Genomic DNA, 18456 nt, shown 5'->3' with positions numbered 1-18456 from the left:
TGCCAATTTCTGTAAAACTTGCAGGAATGACATGTGTCAGAGAATTCAACTCTGGCTGAATTTGTCTGAAACTTTTAATTGGATTCCAAAATCATTGGGGGGGAGGGAGGGGAGTGTGCACGTGGGAGTTGGAAGATGAACAGACATTGTCATTAGATGGAGCCTAACATTTTAGGAAACGAAGCCAAAATTCTGCTTTTTCAGAGGGGAGATATGAATGTTGACACACTGAAATCCAGGAGGCTTCTGAGCCCCACAAAACAGGGCTCTGCCAGGTCTGCCAGGGCACACCTGCTTTAGAGGTCCGGCCTTCCTACCAGGGATGCTCTGTTTATTTTCTAAAGGCTTTCAAGAGCCACCTTCCATTTGCACCTAGCATTTACACAAGGGGCTTATTTTCAGGGTTAATTTGTCTCTGCGCCTTAAGCGGGCACATTTTGATGATTAGCCAGGGAGCTCGGGGGGTTTGCAGCAGTCTCCCCTTGAGAAGGGATGGGATGAGAAGGGAAGGGAAGGGATGAGAAAGGAAGGGAGGGAAGGGAAGGGATGAGAAGGGAAAGAAGGGAAGGGGGGGCTGCCTGGCTGCCGTTTCCATGCGGTACAGGCAGCGTGATCAGAGCGCTAACACAACAGCCTGTGTAATTACATGTTTCTGCAAAGTGTGTTAGCTCCATGGGGAGCTGAGTCCATTTGGAGGGGAGGAGGAGGAGGAGGAAGAGACTTTCTTTGAGGGGGGGGGAATAAGGTGAAAAGGGTCAGTGAGTAACCCAGCTCTGGCTGGAATAGGATAAAGGTAATTGTTACTCTCAAGTGAGCACCGGGTGGCTCTGGCTGCTCTCACTGCTCATGTCTGTGCTGTGCAGGCGTCTGCTCTGCCGAGCAGGCGAGAAGAGAGGAGAGCTTTGACCCTGTTGGGAGCGGTACGTGGCGGGGTTTGACGTGGTTTCTGCGCCAGCATCACCAGGGCAGGCAGGAAGATGCAGAGTCAGGGGCACGGCACTTCTGTGCTGCCCAGGATTTATTTAGGTGCAGTAAGGGACCATGGCAATTAAGAACAATTAATGACAGTCTGCGAGCTGGGGCAGGGGAGGATGGCTTGGACCTAACCTGTCATGTAGGTGTTTGATACATGTCCTGTGCTGTTGCTGCTGCTGATTTCTGTGGTGGCGTGCGCCTGAGCTTTAAATATCCTGCAGTTCCCGATATCTTGTTTCTCCAGCCAGCTCTCTGTTTCATTTTCCTCTTCTCTCTAGTGTAAAATTTGGCCTAGCTTAAGCTTCTTTCCCTGGCTGTGAAGGTTATTTCTTTCCCTCCTCTCCTCTCCTCCCCACCCCCTCATCCCTCCTCTCCTCCTCTTGCAAATGCTCTCCGACCCTGATTTGGGGTTTCTCTCCCTGCAGTGAGCCGTGGGCTCTGTGGATGCTTTGCTGTGACGGAGGGCCGAGGGCTGACCAAGTCGTGGGGAGGATTTGTATGTAGGAAGAGAGGAGATGGCTGTGCAGCGTGCTCCCGAATCTGCTCTGAGCTTGCTGATGGTAAGTGCTCGCTGAAATCCATTTGGGAAAGGGGGGGTGGGCGAGGGGAGCTGCACCGCACGGATTCAGGGCTCCAAATCCACGGGGGGATTTTGTGTGAGCCGGTGCTTGGCTTTTACAGGTCCCAGGGAACTTTGCAAAAGGCTCATCTGGGGCTTGCATGGAGGCATTCCTCCCACGATGGGTTTTGGCACATCTGGACCGATGCTCAAGGCAGGATTTTGAAGTCACCTTTCCGGCGCTCGTGTTCGGGGTTTATCCTGAGCAGCAGATTTCATTTTGCTCATTAAATCAATGTTTCAAATTCTCATGTTCTCCTGCTTTTGCCCTTGCTTGACTGTGAGACAACTTAAAAGATGAGAGGGAGAGCTTGATTTCTCTGCTGTTTGGGAGGCATGTTGTCAGCTGTGACCAGGCTGAGCTGTGGTATCACCTGGGGAATGCTCCTCTGATGCAGTGAATCGCCATTCCCCTTCTGCAGAGTGTCAGATCTCCTCCTGACTGCAGAGCACAGGGTAATGACTGGTGTTTATCCGAGCTGTTTGCTGCAACATGTTGAGCCACTGACCTACTTCTGAAAGTTCTGCATATTTATAATATTTTAAAGAAGATTATTTAGAACACGTGGCTGACTCTAGAAACGTGCCAGTGTCCTGCTGCAATTAAAGTAAGCCCTTTTGGTGGGGTTTTAGAGAGTTGCTTAGCTTTACTGATTTTATTTTTTTTTTTTTTCCTCTCTCTGGTACTTCTGTTGCCATTTTCTGTGCAGCAGCATCAGAGATGATTTTAATGTAAGATCTCTGCTGGATGTTTTTCTATCTAAATGTCACTGTAACATTTCTGCTGGAGAGTTGTTGTAAGTAGCATGTGTGTGTGTGCACATGTGCGTGAGAATGCATAGATACATAGGCATTATATACATATTTATATAATTATTGTCATTACCACTGATCTCTTCTGATTGCATTAGGAAATGGTCTCTAGCCCTCAGAGACATGATGAGTTTAGTAAAGGGAATGCTGCAGCATAAGAGCCCTGCAGTGCCTAAGGTTGTTAACAAAGGTCAAGTTGAGAAAAGCAAATTTTATGTCCATTACTCGAAATGCTAAACATGCTATTAAACCTCTGCATGGTTTGTTTTATATTTGTCAGTGACTGACTTGCTGTGCAAGCTCATTTTATTTCCTCTTGCTTACCTCCGGCCTTCCTGGCTTTTTAAACGACCTCTTTCTAATTTCTCTTTCAAAAATAAATTGATGAGTGTCCGTAACCCCTATGTCATTGTTTGGGCTCTAAATGCTTTTAGTTTCAGTACCCTCTGAATTCTGGTGTTAAACCTCTCTTTCCTCAATCTCTGTACTCCTTGAACAGACCTTGTCAAACTTCAGTGCAGTGCCAAGCTGTCAGCAAATTTTCCCTTCTAAAATGTGGCTTTCTGTGGCTACACAGCCTTGCCCTGTTGTTATTTTTAGGGCATTTCCACAGCTCTGGCCTGTATCCAGGACTCCTTGGGTCTCTTCACGTTGGGCACAGCCCCAGTGGATGGGCTGGGTTGGGTTGGGGGTCCACAGCCAGAGGGGCTCCTGCCTTGGACCCTGTGGATGGCTGGGGGATGGAGATCCATTTCAGAATGGGTTAATGTCACAGTGGGCTCTGCTCTGGTACTGTAGTTTGGTTATGGGTGTGGAAAAGGTGATTTGTTATGGAAAATGCTCCACTTTGCAAACTACTTCTTTTGCCTTGGGTTTTTCGTTGGGTTGTGAATCAGCTTAGTTAGTTAATTATAGAAACCTCATCCTTTCCCCTCTGCTCTGCCTTGGCTTTGATTGCATGGCTGAGCAGGCTACCCTTGAATCAATAATAAATTCTTGCATAATTCATCCCACAATTAGCAGCTATAATGGCATCTCTTCTAAAACTGCCACCCTCCAGAGATTCAAAGATTAGATGTCTTTGGGAAGTCCACAGAAGTAGATTTTAATACTTCAGTGAGAATTCTCCGGTGAGAGAGTGTTCTTTCAGCAGTGAGAAGCATTTCAGTACTGCATTTCCCCTGCAATAGGATGCAGAATGTGCATCCAACCATCCACTTTTCATGAGACATAATCAGCAGCAGCATTTGACAGTGCTGCATCATACTCTGAAAATATCTTCTTCTCCATGGGGTACCTCAGAGCACTTTGTGCTGCAAATAAAGAAACCAAGGTACAGAGCCATTAATTGCCTTTCCTGGCATTTGATATACTGAGTGATCCAAATCAGGAGTTTTCTCATCCCAAAATCGTTTCTGGTCGGTGAAGAAAGATGGACATCTCTGGGCTGTGGGGCTTCTTTCCTGCAGAAGGACCATTCACAGGACATGGATATCCAGCCCCAGTGTGCCCCAGCAGAGAGCTGCTCAGGGGACCAGATGGCACTTTGGGGTGCCAGCTGTGCTGACAGCTCAGGACTTACCTGTGTCCAGTAAATGCTACCCAGGACACGGTGTTGGAGTGGCCCAGAGCAGCTCCCAGTTGCACATTTCTTGTGCATCCATTATCTCATTACACCTGCAGTCTTAGGTGGACAGATCACACTTCTCTTTAGTGAAAAAAATATTGGCTATATAACTAATTAATCTAAATTGATTTTTAAAAATTTTATATTGCTCTCTAGCCAGTTCAATACTCTGATGTGTTTTTCCCCCTTGTTTATAGTGATTATTTCTTTTTTTTTCCTCCCAGACCAGGGAAAAGGCTCAGTGAAGGAGAATTTCAGTCTTAAACATATATTTTCCCAAAATAAAGATATTGCTTTTGTACAAAAACTGCAGTCTGCAAATATAACTGCAACTTGTCCACTCTGGTAAATATCTTGTTCTACAAATGCCTCTGGAATGTGCCTGCTCTGCAGGACTCCTGCCTCTGCCTTGCTCCAGAAATCACAGGAGATGAGGGATGTTGCCTGGTACACCATGAAGGAAGTTGGGCAGAACTGTGCCCAAAGTGACTCTGCCTGTAGCATTATCAAATCATTAAAACTGAGCTTCCTCAGTTTCTGGGAGTCAAGAGAGAGAAGCACCTAAGCATGAAATAGCAAATTCCATGTCTTGTTAGGACTGATAACACCTGCTGTGTTAGGATCATTAATACTGATGGGAGTGATACTAATAAGTTTTTATGTCTGTCTTATTAGTATATTGTAAAATTTTAAAGCTGCAGACATATTGACTGCACATATTTTAACAGCACAATAAGTTACAATACCTGGTGTCTCCCGAGACAGCATTACTGCATCTCCTGAAAATACATCTCAGGGACTTGACTTCCAAACTATTCTAGGTCATGACACTAACACTAATTAATCTGTGTTAAGTGACAACAGAGGTTTCAATGAGCAACATCTGTAGCTCAGTGTTTACCAATTAATCTAATCTTGAAATTGTAGGGAAGAGAAGCATGGTTCTCTGCAGTAAAGCTCCAGATTCTAGCTTCATCTAGCTGCTCTCACCCTCTCCATCAAGATGAAGTTTTTCCCCTATTTATAATCCAGTTTTACTCTTTCTCATCTGTATATACAATACTTTCCTTGAAGAAATAGTATAGCATTAGAAAATAAATGCATTTGTAAATTAATGGTAATTGCTTGTGTTTGTAGGAGCACAATTATTTTCAGGAGTCTGTGTGATGCTTTCATGTGGTGAAGTTCATTGTTTTGGATCTGACTTACATCCAAGCTGAGGCTGGAATAGAGGTGCATGTGAGATTTCCTAAGTGACCTTCATTATGTGGACCTTGGTTATCTCTACAGTTCAAGGAGAAAAAGGCCAGCAGGGAATTTGGAGCATTAATTCTGTGATGTTCACAATGCCCAGGGTAAAGAGGGAGGTATTGGGTGGCCAGTGCAGTATCAAGGGTGCTGACCTTGGTGTTTCCTTGTTCTGCTGGGAGGCAGACACCTGCCCAAGGAAGATGTGAAAACTGCTAAATGCATCAGAAATAATTGGCATCTGAGTCATTGTCCGCTGAAAATCCCAGATTTCTGATGTGATTCCAGCCCTCCTTTTTAAGAGGGCTCTCTTTAATCATCCTTCTATCCCTCAAGGAAAGCTACACTGGAGTCCTCAAAACAATGTGAATCTCCTTGATCTGATAATTTTTCTGGAGTGTAGCAATGAAGTCTTCAGAACTGCTCTTAAAGCACACTCCAAGATTTAACTGTATCCTTACTAAACCCTGTGAGGGCCATGCCCTGCTCAGTTGGACTTGACAACATTCCAGGTATTCCATAAATTATTTCATACGTTTAACTGCTATGTTTTATGTCTGAAGTCTGCCCTTGAGAAGACAAATTTGGTAACTAAAATGACAGAGAGCTTCCAAGCCCCATTTAGACCTAGGACTGCCCCCTCCCCCCATAAAGCTGTGTGCTCTGTCCCCCTCAGACCTCCAGACAGATTGCAGCAGCACAGCTCAGCTTGGAGGATCATATTAAAACCTTTGGGAGCAGCAAGGTTACAGTGGAAGGATGAGGTCATTTTCTGCCTCTCTCATCTCAGGATTAAATTATTTCTGTGTTGACAGCGTGCAAAAGCCCTCGACATGCAAACCTCCTCGCTGCAACCACATCTCTAGGCCGCGCTGCCCTGGGAGGTCAATGCTTGGCACGCTCTTTCCACCAAAACAAAACCCACTCATTGCTTCCCGTGGCATGGCGAGGAGGTTAATGCAGCTCCAGCTGATGCTGAGGCAGGGTGACAGGGTGACGTGTCACAGTGTGTGACTGGCACACACTGCTCTGGGTGTGAGCAGTGCTGCTCGGGATGGATAGCGCCTTCCCCCAGGACCCCGCTGCGCCGCTGACATCTGGCCCTCTTCAGCTTCGTGCCCAAAATGAGGTCTGTGGGGACACTTGCACAGCGAGGGGAGGTGATTATGCAGCCCTCCCCATGCTGCTTTCACGGATATTTCCACCGTGCAGGTGTGTGGGCTCTACCCGCAGCCTTGCCAGAAGGTCTGGGCAGGAGATGATAATGTGCCACGGCACCCGGAGCTCCCTGGGGAGGATCTGTGCTGGCAGGAATCTCCCTTCCTCCCTGGCTCTGCCCTTGCTCCAGCCAGGCAGTAATTTGCTAATGGGCTCCACCAGCAGCAGTAGCTGAGCTGTGCTGGTTGCTCTTTTAGAGGATGGGATGAGAGAAGCAAATTCCTGCTTGGTGCTGCGTGGCTGCTTGCGACCGTGGACTGGGAATTTAGCCATTTCTTGTTGATAATTTCCCCTGTAGCACTGAATTATTTCTGAACTTTACTATTTGCCTTTGTAAACTTGCAGTAAGTCTTCAAACACAGTGATTTAATTCAGCTAAATGAGATTAAACACTCCCTGGGATTACTCTTGGCTTCCCCGTGGTGGATGTCACCTTTTAGCCATCTGAGCTGCATGGCTGTAAAATTGTTATCCTTCCATTCTGCTCTAGTGCATGCCATCAATTTTATTTTCCCTGTCCCTCTGCTCAAGCATGCCATTGAAGAAGCCGACCATAATGTTTGCTCATCTGAATTCTCATATTTATAACTATGCCTTAAAAAAGGAGTAAGAGGGATTACTGGTTTATCTTTTTTTTCCTTATGTATATGGCTTTTGCTTTATATTGTAGCTGAATTCTGAATGACTGATAAAATTATCTCATCAGGCATGTGGCCATTGATTTCAATTTTTTTCCAATGCTATAGAGCATTGCTATTTGTAGAAGAGAATTAGTGGGCACTTGAGTAAATGATCATTATGATTAATTGGAACATTTCTACAATTAGAAGAAAAGTAACATACTAACGAGTTGAAAAGATCTCTAAATAAGTCAACTCCTTTTGACAATATATAAAAGAATAATACCACTTTGGCTTTTCATAAATAAAATGCATTGGAAAGCTTGACTGATATCCCTAAACTAAAATAAAATGTTAAAAATCCTATAATTGCCCTAATAAAGATGCAAGGTTATGAATAGCTATTAATACATGAGAAGGACTTGTGACATTGGACAATTGCAATTTTTCCCATTCTTCGCCTTCTGGTTATGAATGTCCTACTTCTGTAATTACTGTACTCATAATTTCTCAGCATGGCAGTGATCCAGCCTGCTGACAGGCTAGTATGGTTAGCACATCAGGACTGCGATATGTACAGAAGTCCCATGTGGATCCTTCCTCAGTACACCCCATGGAAATGCAGATTTTTGTGATGTGGCACCTAAAGCTGCTGTGCTCAGGTGGCTGGTCCTGCCAACCCTGGTGATGGCTGCCTTGTGTTGTGTGTCTTGCTGAAAACAAGAGCCAACACAGCTGGTGGCTGACCCCCAACCAAAATCTAGTTTGGGGGGGTCAGTCAGAGAGACTGGATGGAATTTTAGGCTTTCACCAGCCAGCACACTATTCCCAGCTCTCCGAAACCACCACAAAGGCTGCCAGGGAATGTCTGTTTCCACCTTTGCCATCACTGGCAAACCTTGGTAAACACCTCCCTGTGTTCCTCCAGACAGACACACACATTTTGGCCCCATGTGTTTCAGTGCTTTCTGCTTTTAGCTATCAGCAAGCACAGAAACTTGCAGAAGTGCGTTTGAAATCGGCCATTTCACAAAGAGGTTTTAATGGCACTGAGGATCAAACTAAGCTGAACCCATCATCCATTTCAAGAGATATGAATTTTCTTGTTTAAATGAGTTCTTGTGCTGGCCTGAACCTGCAGCTCTCAAAGCATGTGATCAAAGTTCCTGCTTGCTTTTTTGAAAGGTCTTATCATATGAAGGAGTCGTGCTCAGAGCCCTGTTAGCTTGCACTTGTCCAGCAGCAATGCCTGAGACCAGGTCTTGATGGAAAGCACTGAGATACCAATGTTCCCTGAGAAGCCTCCTGGCACAAAGTCACCCACAGAGTGTCTGTATTTCATGGAAACAAAAGCCCCAGTGAGCACCAGAAACATATTTAGAGGAATGGATCTACAGGCACAACCTGATCAGCTTTTTGCTTCCTTCATGGGACTGAAGCTGGTAATTCCTAAATTAAAGCAAACAACTTCTACATCTAGCTCTAGTGCCTGACCTTAGCTTTTAAGGTCCCCAAAAACCTAGTGATTGTGCTGAAACACAAACAACTGACCAGGACCAATGGCACTTGAGCCCGCAGTGCTTGGTTTTCAGGGCATTTTGCAAAAGCCTTGCTGAAACAATAAAATGTAATGAATGAACATAAACAGGGAGAGCACAAACCTGGGTGCGAAAATAACCTACCCCAATATCTTTGTAAATCTGTTGGAGGGATATTGGGGCACCACAAAACTTGCTTGAAAGCAGGATAGCCCTTCCTCTTCCTGTCCTTGCTCCAGCACACACTCTTGGCAGTGAAGGGATGTTCTCTGCAGTGTGCCCCTCACTGTTCTCCCTCCTCTCTATCCATTTACAACCACCAGAGAGATGAAAATTATTTTTAGGGAGGCTTTTCTAGTGCAGAAGCAGGATTCAGACAGATCCTTGCTCCACAGCATTTTTCTGTCTGTGGGCAGGCTGTGATAATCCTGGTATTGCGAGACGCTCGGCTTTGGCTCCCCGTAATTTGAGCGAACTTAATGGAGGAGTGTTGTAGAACATATGTTTGGCTTAATATAGGTTCAAGGGGTTTTTTAGTCTAATATAGAAAAATAAAATCCAGGACACCTTCACAGTAAATAAGATTGACAAGTTTTTCATTTTTCAATAATATGAGGCTAATTGAGCCATAGTGGTCAGAGCACATTGTATTTCCTGGTAATTAATTGCTGGCTGCAATAGTTGGCTGCATAAAACGATGCCTCGGGCCATTAACCCCAGGTCGTTAGTACTCGAGGAAATGTCTAGTGAAGGTCATTATTACTGCTGCTATAGAAGCTATTGTAATAGAAAAGACTTGGCATGAGCTTTTGAGGAACCCATTTTCCCTGTTCTGGTCTCATTTCAGAGATCTGGGTGCAAAGGCTGTTCCCAATTAGTCTGCATTTACATTTATTTTCAGAAGATTAGAGTTTGCCCACTTTCATAAAAACAGAAATCATCTAATTGGAGTGTTTGTGAGGTTGCTCCTTTAGCTTTATGTGGCCTGAAATGTTGGCCTTCCCAAAAGATTGACACAGGTTTGTGCTGTCAATCCCAGGGGGATGGAAAACCAGTCTCTTGTGTTGGCTTCTTCAGCAGCAAGGCACAGACTCTGGGTGGCTGGCTGTGGGGCAAATGGGGCAGTTGTTACACCATGTGGAACCACTGGTGTTTGTGTCCTGATATTTCTGCTTTGGATTGGGTTTGTCCAAGGTTTTGGTGATGGACCAAAATCCTTCTCATGTGAAACAGCCTTCCTTTTTCTTTTCTTTTCTTTTCTTTTCTTTTCTTTTCTTTTCTTTTCTTTTCTTTTCTTTTCTTTTCTTTTCTTTTCTTTTCTTTTCTTTTCTTTTCTTTTCTTTTCTTTTCTTTTCTTTTCTTTTCTTTTCTTTATTTTGCTTATCTTATCACCTCTGGAAGGGCTTTCAAATCCCAGATCAATTAGATGCTATAGGGAAATTTGTGTTTGTGCTGTCCCTCAAGTTGTTCTGTAGGTCAGAGTCCCCAAAGCAGCAGAATGATATTGTCACTGAAAACTGAAGTTAAAAAACACAGTTGTGAGGGTTAATTTATTTCCTCCCCTGGTGTAGTAGAGAATTCCTTTTTGTTGTTTTTATTGCTCAAGACAAAGTGCTAACAGAACAAAAAAATAATGAGAAACATTTTTTAGCACTTTGCTTTAACAAGATATTAGTAACAATAGCACTTATTTACTACCTTAAAAGCAGTTAAACATTTTTATGTTGAATGCTGTTTTCTCTAATCATGTGTTTAAAATGGAGTGAGTGTTTTGCTGAAACCAAAGTCCTTGAATCAATATTATAAGGCTGCTGGCTCAAATGACATTGTGAGGAAGCACTTCAGCTCTAAATAGACAAAATTACAGACTGCAGAATAGACAGTGATGGCACAAGAAAAAGGATGGGGGGGGTTTTGTAATCTGCTGATGATCCTAGCAGTGTTTTGCTTTTTACTTCCCCACTTAGAAATTTTGGTTTGGAGTCAGGAGTTAAATAAATTATATGAAGAGACCTATTTTACCCTCTTGATCAATACAGAAACTTCTTTGGTCACCATCCTTATATAAGCAAAGGTTTACTTGTTCAGAGTCCCCTGCTGATGGAATGCCTCTCTTCAACTCTCTTCCTCTGGATCTAATATCATTCACTGTCTTGGAAGAAATAATAAACTAACCATGCTGCTTACATTGGTTCCAACACAAATGTTTTTGTATTGTGGGAATGTTTTAGCTATTCTTCCATCAAAGCTGTGCTACTAGACTTCTTTGGTCAGGCAGGGCTTAGGTCAGTTTAGGGAGTTTCTGATTTTTGGATGTACTGCTTAAATCCGAAGATCTAAATAAAGAATCATCCATGTGAAGTTCCTGTGAACGCTTTAATGCACCAGTAGAAGTTAAACCTTAGCTGTAAAGCCCAGATGTACCTGGTTTCTTGGACATGGATCCTGTTTTGAATGCTTTTGTTTGTTTTGTCCCTGTTTAGGGATTACCCCTTCCAAATACAGGCTTTAAGATTAACTTCCAAAATTTCTTCCAAGAAAATGCTTGTGTGCTCACATTGCAAATAAAATGTGTCTGCTGTGGCTAACCATTAATATATTTGAGGGAGAGAGGAGGAGATGAGTGCTATGCACTTGCATGATGAAATGTAAACTGACTGCAGAGTTACTGAATATTTTAAGACTGTATGACCACGTAGACAAATTGAAAAAACAGCAGTTTTGTACATGATGGGAGTAAGGAACAAGTTCTATTGGAAATCTCCATCACTGACTATAATAAAGCAGGGGTGGCTTAATTGCCAAAGCTTTTGCAAATTGAATAATGTAGTAATCTCTTATGAGAGTCAGTTTTAATTTTTAATAATCTTTAATTAAGTAAGCATTAACAACACGTTTGGTATTTGGGCATTAGCACAACAGTCTCTGGGTAGTCAGTGTCATTCTTTCATATGCAGGCTGGTGTCAATTGATTTTCCATGGTCAGTAGCTGTAGTTGAGTCTGTTTAAGTTCCATAAAACTTCCCTCATTGCACAAAACCATTTGTGTCTGAGGGAGAAGGATTTGAGCTTTCTTCTCTTAGGATCATGCTGGGAAAAGAGTGTAAATCCATATTATTCTACTTATCTCCATGACATTTCCAATTTCTACAGATGCAATCAAAAGAATTTGTCTCATTGATCTTCAAACTCCTTGACAATTTCACACTCTGAGCTGACTGGTGTGAGCTGTTCAGTTGCCCCATTGCTTTTCATCAATAAAAGTTTGTACCTAGATCAAGACAGCACGTTTGAGCTATGCATCTTGAAGATTGTTATTGGTTTACTGATGGAATATTTATCTTCAAACTGAAATGAGTTCTTAGATGAGTCATTGCACACATACCCTGTCTTGATATTTTTAGGTGCTAAAGCCACTATTTCAATGAGGTTGGGTTGGGGAAAATTGTCCATAATGTTTCAGATGTACAATTAAAGTGCCATCTGCCTCTGTGATGCAGCAGATGTATAATTGATATTCACTGCTGATTTGCCTCTTGATTTTCTGCAGACATTGAATGCTGTAATTGTTTATACAGTATGATCCTGAATACCCATGTGAGAATTTTCCTCCTCACGTGTTCCTGACAGAAATATCACTACCATCCTCAATACTCATGAGATGGATTCATTAAAAGATAATTTGCAGATAGCTATGCTAAAATCTTACAGAAATCTAGTGAGTAAGTGAAAAACAAGTTTTCAAAAGGAGCAGATTATTCCCATAGGATCATGTTTTAATATAGGAGAGCTTGTTGGGAAAATGTAAAATGCTGATGCAAAATCTGGTTACCTTTGTACACTGATTCCAATGCAAGTTGTAGCTAGGAATAAAAAAAAAAAATAAAAATAGAGTTGTTTTATTTTCCCCTCCTTTTTTGCAGAGATAGAAACTCTCTTCAGGGGAAAAATTTTATGTAGAGTAAAACCAAAAGGTCAACTGTAACATCAAAAGAACTATTTTCTCTAGGGCAAAGACTACTTAATAAAAAACAGAGATAGAAACCACAGCAGTATATTCTGAGCAGACGGGAAAACAGCGATATGCTACTTTTTCTTTCTTCTTTATTTTTTTTATATGCACTGTTTTTCCAGTTCAAAATTCAATCACTAAAATCTTGATCAATCAGCAGGTGTTAATTTTACCCTATGACTGGTTTCGAAGGTTCTTCTTCTGAGAATACTCTAGACCCGGATCTGTTCACACTGAAATAAATGCACAATGTGACCAGTCACCTCCATGGCAGGAGGTTAGTGGCTCTATTTTATATTGCTGCCCTTCTTTTTGACAACAGTGGCTTTTAAGCACATTAGCTAAACTCACTATGAAGTGGCAATGATTGCCCAGGGCTTTGCATTCGGCTCCAAAGGAAAGAAAAATTGGTGATATAGAACGTGAGACTGGCTTTGCTGCAAGTGACATTTTGAGTGATCTTTTCTTAAACCCATGCATGACTCCCAAGAAGAATTAGCTCAGAGAAACCAAAGCCCATCTTGGTGCAACTTGTCCCCTTTTTGTGAGGCTTTGGCTGTTGACTGATTGCTCAGACGGATCCCTTGTGCTTTCCCAAGGCTGAACGTTTGCTCTCATATTTCAGCGTCTCCAGTGGTAGCTGTGCAGATAAAGGACATCATGCTGATGGTTACAGTCACTCCTGGGGCAGCCTGGGCAAAGGACCCAGCGAGGGGCTGAGGGTGCAGCAGGAGGAAAGCACAGGGGAGGCAGAGGATGGTTTGGGGAGGGCAGGTGGAGTCAAACCCAAGCAAGTGAGGTGCAATGCACTGCAGATCAGTCCGGTTCTGTGTCACAGACACATTCTATGAAAAATCCTTTCCTTAGGATTTTTTCTCCTGAGAAGCTGGGAGGCCTCAGGAACAAAATGTAAGCATTGATATCTGCTGCTGTGGAATGCAACAGGTGCATCTGGGATTGGTCTCATGTGGTTGTTTCTAATTAATGGCCAATCACAGTCAGCTGGCTCGGACTCTCTGAGCCTCAAGCCTTTGTTATGATTCTTCTTTTCTATTCTTAGCTAGCCTTCTGATGAAATCCTTTCTTCTATTCTTTTAGTATAGTTTTAATATAATATATCATAAAATAATAAATCAAGCCTTCTGAAACATGGAGTCAGATCCTCATCTCTTCCCTCTTCCTCGGACCCCTGTGAACATGGCCACAGTTCTGTTCAAGTTTTCTCTCATATCTCTGTTGCTGTCTGCGGGAATCCACCAAGTTAAAGGGAACCAGAGATACAACGCAGGACAATCTGACTATGTTAATGCTGTTGAACATTTGCAGGAGGGAGAGGAACTGCTTCAGTTCAGAGGAACTGAAAGGATTCCACAAATCCTTTACCCACAGGCTTGATGGGTGCTCTGGGATAAACACAAACAGAAATCCAGCTACAGCACAATGTATGGGTAATTTTACCCATGTTTCTTCTTGCTGAGGTCTAACTGTGCTCTTCATCATGGAGAGATGACAAGATGTGAAGGCAAGACATTCAGACCGTTGCTCTTGTGGTCTTGAGGAATTTATTTTATTTTAAAATCTACTATCTTTCTCTCATTCTCTCAAGCTTTTGGCTATTTTTATTGCACAAAGGTTCATCTTCAGGTTTGGTTTATAGCTACTGAGAAGGTCACTCCTGGAGGGGAGGTTGCAGGCTCACAGCAGATAGAAGGCTTGGGTTAAGGACACAAGGAATTAAGAGACATTATGGTAAAGAAGGTAATGCAGAGTGGGCTGGGCTGTGATTAAACAGAGCTGAAACTTGCAGAGATACAGTGGCACCATGAAACTGGGATCCCAGATCTTGTGAACAGTAGGTTGAGCACGTCCCTGTGCTAGCTCAGCAATGCCACTGTCTTGCTGCTACCCTCTTGGATGAAGTGTGGCTTATTCTCTTAATTGCACTGTACTACATATAAATAAATCAGACATGGAGAAATTGGTTCTGCATATTAGTCACTGGCTGGATGAAGTGCTCAGGTCCTGTTAACACAAAGTGTCAACAAAATGAGTATTCTATCACCGTTTAATTCACATGCTTCAAAATGAAATTCCAAAGAAAAATTTAAGCTTTTATTAAGATCAAAAGATCAAAATTAACCTTCACTGGTTACTTACCAGGTTTTCCATGCCTAAAAATGACTTGAATATACAGGACTGCTTTCTTTTCAGTAGCATGAATGACTAAGAGACTATAGCAGTGGAGGAGAGAGCTGCAGTATCCATTTGGAAATGGGAATTCAGGGAGGGTGCTGATTGCAGCTCCTGCAGCATATTTGTGTTTGTATAGGATAGGTGGCAGGAAAAGTGGAGAACTCATCCTTGGAGCAGAGGTGTAGAGCACAGGACTCCTGTCACCCAGCTGGGTGCTTCCCAAACCAGGTGAAGGTTTATGGAAAAGCAGAAATTCTGGTTTGATTTGCCTTTTGGATCCTTCCTTTCCTTGGGGTCCTGGCAGGTGAGGGGGACGTGCTCTGGCACACCTCAATATGGGGCCCTCCTGGGAGCTCACATCTCTACAGGCTTAGGAGAGCCAGTGATGGTGATTTCTGTCTTTGGGGGCAAAATATCACACAAAGCAGTGTGTGGGGAGATGTTTGGCAGGTTAATGACGCCCTACCAGCTCTCCGAAGAGCAGCTGCCCATCAGCAGCTCTGGTCACTCCTTGTTCCCTTGAAGACATCACATGCAAGTGACAACACACATCCATCAGAAGCCTTTAAAGTTTTTTTGGCCCTCTGCAGCACTGCTGAGTCTGTTTTGTGTGCTAGCCAACTGCAGCTTGTGTTTCCCATTGGACCTCCAAAATTATGTGAGCCACCCTAGGGGAATAGTGCCTGGTTCCCCAGGCAGTGGGCTGGAAGGACCTCCTTGTGGGAAGAAACAAATTTTCTCTCCTCCAAACCTCTTCTTCTACAGTTCAAGTCAATTCTGCTCCTGTCAGTCTAAATAAGAAGGCAGCTTCCCCTCAGAGAAGCGTTCAAAACTTCACATAAAGTGTCTTAATTTTTGTCCTGTGGAGCTGCAGCGTGCACAGAGGCACCACGCAGTGAGAAACCACAGCGAGGGCTCCCGAGCACAGCATCTGCTGGGGGAGTCTGCAGTGATTAGAGAAAGGGCTGTCTTATTGCCAGAATCAAATTATCTGGAGGTGTCCTGCTGGTAAGCATCAAGTACAAGCTGTACTGAGATCTAAATTGGGGAGTACAAGAGAGGTGCTATTAGATCTTTAAATCCCTCCTTGGGTTTTGTTGGGTTTTGTCAATACTCTCATCTAAAACCTAATGCAACATGTCTCAAGACACAGGCCACACAGTTGAAACAAATTTTATTTTCACTTCTACACATTAATATTCTGTTCCCAAGTTTTGGGGAAGGTTTCCCATCAGGGTTTTCCCTCAGGAGTTTGAAGGGCTTTGGTGAGAAGTAGAAATCGATGGCTCACTTGTCCTAGCTGGTTCCTGTCCTTCTTAAAAATAATCTCTTCTAGTTGTGGGGGAGAAAATCCTTCACAGGACAGTCAAGATAACTGTAGCTGAAAATTAAGCTTGCAGGGTATTGGAATGAGATTCTGTGGGATGATCTTTGCCATCAAGGGATCAGGCCAGTTAGGTGTTCCCTTCATCCCAGCTGAGATGAGGTCTCTGGCTGTGTGGATGCTCCCTTCTGCTCTCAATGCTCCTCTCTGACAGTCTGTGTGAATTGATTTTCTTTTGCTTTGCAGCAGATGAAATTTAACTGCTGGGTGTCATCTGGAGAACAGTAACCTCAGCTGCTTCAAATCCAACAGTTAAGGTGGTCTTATCATTCCCCATTGCACTATCAGAAAAACCCAGAAATGTCATATTTTGAAGGTATACCTAATTTTTTAACAGAGGATGAGGCATCACTGGCAGTGGTAGGTGAATTTACTCCTCCTGCCAGGAATTCACTGCTTTCTCCCTTCCACATCCCAATATCAGCTGGGATAATCTAAAACTTATCCCTCACCCACAATTATGTACCTCTTTATTATCCCCCTGCTACTGTATTGGCACACCTGGGCTCTTGTTAGAGGCAGGAACTTTATTCTGACAGAACTTTGCAAACATAGTAAAAATTATTATTTCCTCTTCATCCTTGATTCCAAATCTTTTAGATCACTGTAAATTGGACATTTGTCTCCCGTAGCTGGTAAGGATAGCTGCTCCATTGCAGGTTTTCCTCTGGGGAAATTTATGGGAAGATTTAAATAAGAAGTGAATGGTCCCCTTTAAAGTAGCATATGTTAAAGGAATGTGACTTATGAATCCTGTTAGCAGTAATGGCTGCATAAGGATATCAAACACTTAGTCAAATCAAGATTTTGCTGTGATGCATCTCGCACTAGAAGGGTTGCTATAAATTTTTGAACTGTGCCAAACATTTTTATGTACCTTGGGTAGGCAGGCTATGTTTGATGCTTATAGAAGTTGATCCTGTTTTGCTTTTGTTGCTGACTACTGGAGGAACGTGTGCACACGTTTGTGTAGCTGGACAGAGTTAGAACTCATCTGGTTTGCAGTCTCAACAACAGAGAATGCTGCTGCCGGCAGTAAAAACAGGAGATGATAATATTAAACTGCACATAAACCATCAACCTTGTGTTGGGAAGAGACCAGTATTATTTTCATCATTTCTAGTGGCCAGCATGGATGACACCTTCTGGATAGAGCAGATTCAGTGAAGAGTAGCGACAAACTTGAAAATTGCCTGTATGAAACAAATATATAAAACTTTCCTTCATGCAGTGAATATTTGAACAATTAAAAATCTGTTCACTTTTGCTTTCTGGCCTTGGGTTAAGCTGAGGGGCTGGCTTGAGGATGGTGGTGGTTGTAGGCTGCCACCTGAATGGTACCTGTGGGATCATGCTGGAACAGATGGGAGGACCAGCAAGCCTAGAGGACTGACATGGCTTAACCCCAGCCAACAACTCAACCCCACACAGCCACTCTCTCACTTCCTCCCAGTTGGACTGGGGGGAGAACTGGAAGGGTAAAAGTGAGAAAACCCATTGGTTAAGAACAATTCATCGATTGAAATGAGTCAAATCAAGTCATAAATTTTGGAGTCTACAAGAGACCTGGAGAGGAACTTCTTACAAGGACATGTAGTCATAGAATAAGAGACAATTTTGAGAAAAATTTTGCCTGTGCAGATTCCTGTGACTCATGGTTCTTTTGTGGGTTTATTGTCTTTGAAGAAAAGTCTTTGTTTTAATGTCATTATAATTGTTTGACTGCAGCAGCGATTTTAGGGCTTCTGGAAACCGTGGGAACAACAGTGTCCCAGGGGCTCAGCCTGTCCCTCAGCACCTTTCTGAGCTGGGGTACAAATCTGCAGGTTTGTTTGAATGTTGTCTCAAAACTGCTCTCTTAATGATTATGCCATTTCACAATGCACCAGTGATATGGACACACTTTTGGCTAGATCTGAAGAAGGTTTTTAAACAAATTCTCCAACATGACATTAAAAAACAGAGAGGGGATGGTGGGGGCTGTGATTACACCTTTTTGATAGTTATTTCCAGCAGGGCTAAAGAGTTTAGTTTCTTTCAGCTTGCCTACTTGAATCCTGCTGAATCAGGGGAGAAAATGACTGAATGCATGAGAGGGGTGCAGTAATCATTTGGGGTCAGTGAGCTATAGATTGCAATATCTGGCAGCGTTATTGCCTGCCTGCCTGCGAGCCACAGCCGTGTCCCCACTGTGCCTGCTGGAGAGCAG

General features: G+C 43.2%; 1 protein-coding gene across 1 annotated transcript in view; it reads left to right on the top strand.

Moving 5' to 3' along the window:
• Window positions 1-979: 979 nt before the first annotated feature.
• FRMD4A (FERM domain containing 4A) overlaps window positions 980-18456 on the top strand; it is a 372584-nt gene continuing 355107 nt past the window's right edge. The window contains exons 1-2 of the mRNA XM_063153752.1: window positions 980-1114; window positions 1401-1535. Coding sequence (XP_063009822.1) covers window positions 1491-1535 — 45 coding nt within the window. The 5' untranslated portion in view covers window positions 980-1114; window positions 1401-1490. The remainder of the gene's footprint in view (window positions 1115-1400; window positions 1536-18456) is intronic.

Source organism: Melospiza melodia, chromosome 4, assembly GCF_035770615.1.
Source record: "Melospiza melodia melodia isolate bMelMel2 chromosome 4, bMelMel2.pri, whole genome shotgun sequence".
NCBI classification, from domain to species: domain Eukaryota; kingdom Metazoa; phylum Chordata; class Aves; order Passeriformes; family Passerellidae; genus Melospiza; species Melospiza melodia.
Note: the sequence above shows the minus strand (reverse complement) of the source record. Positions and strands in the feature narration are given on the sequence as shown.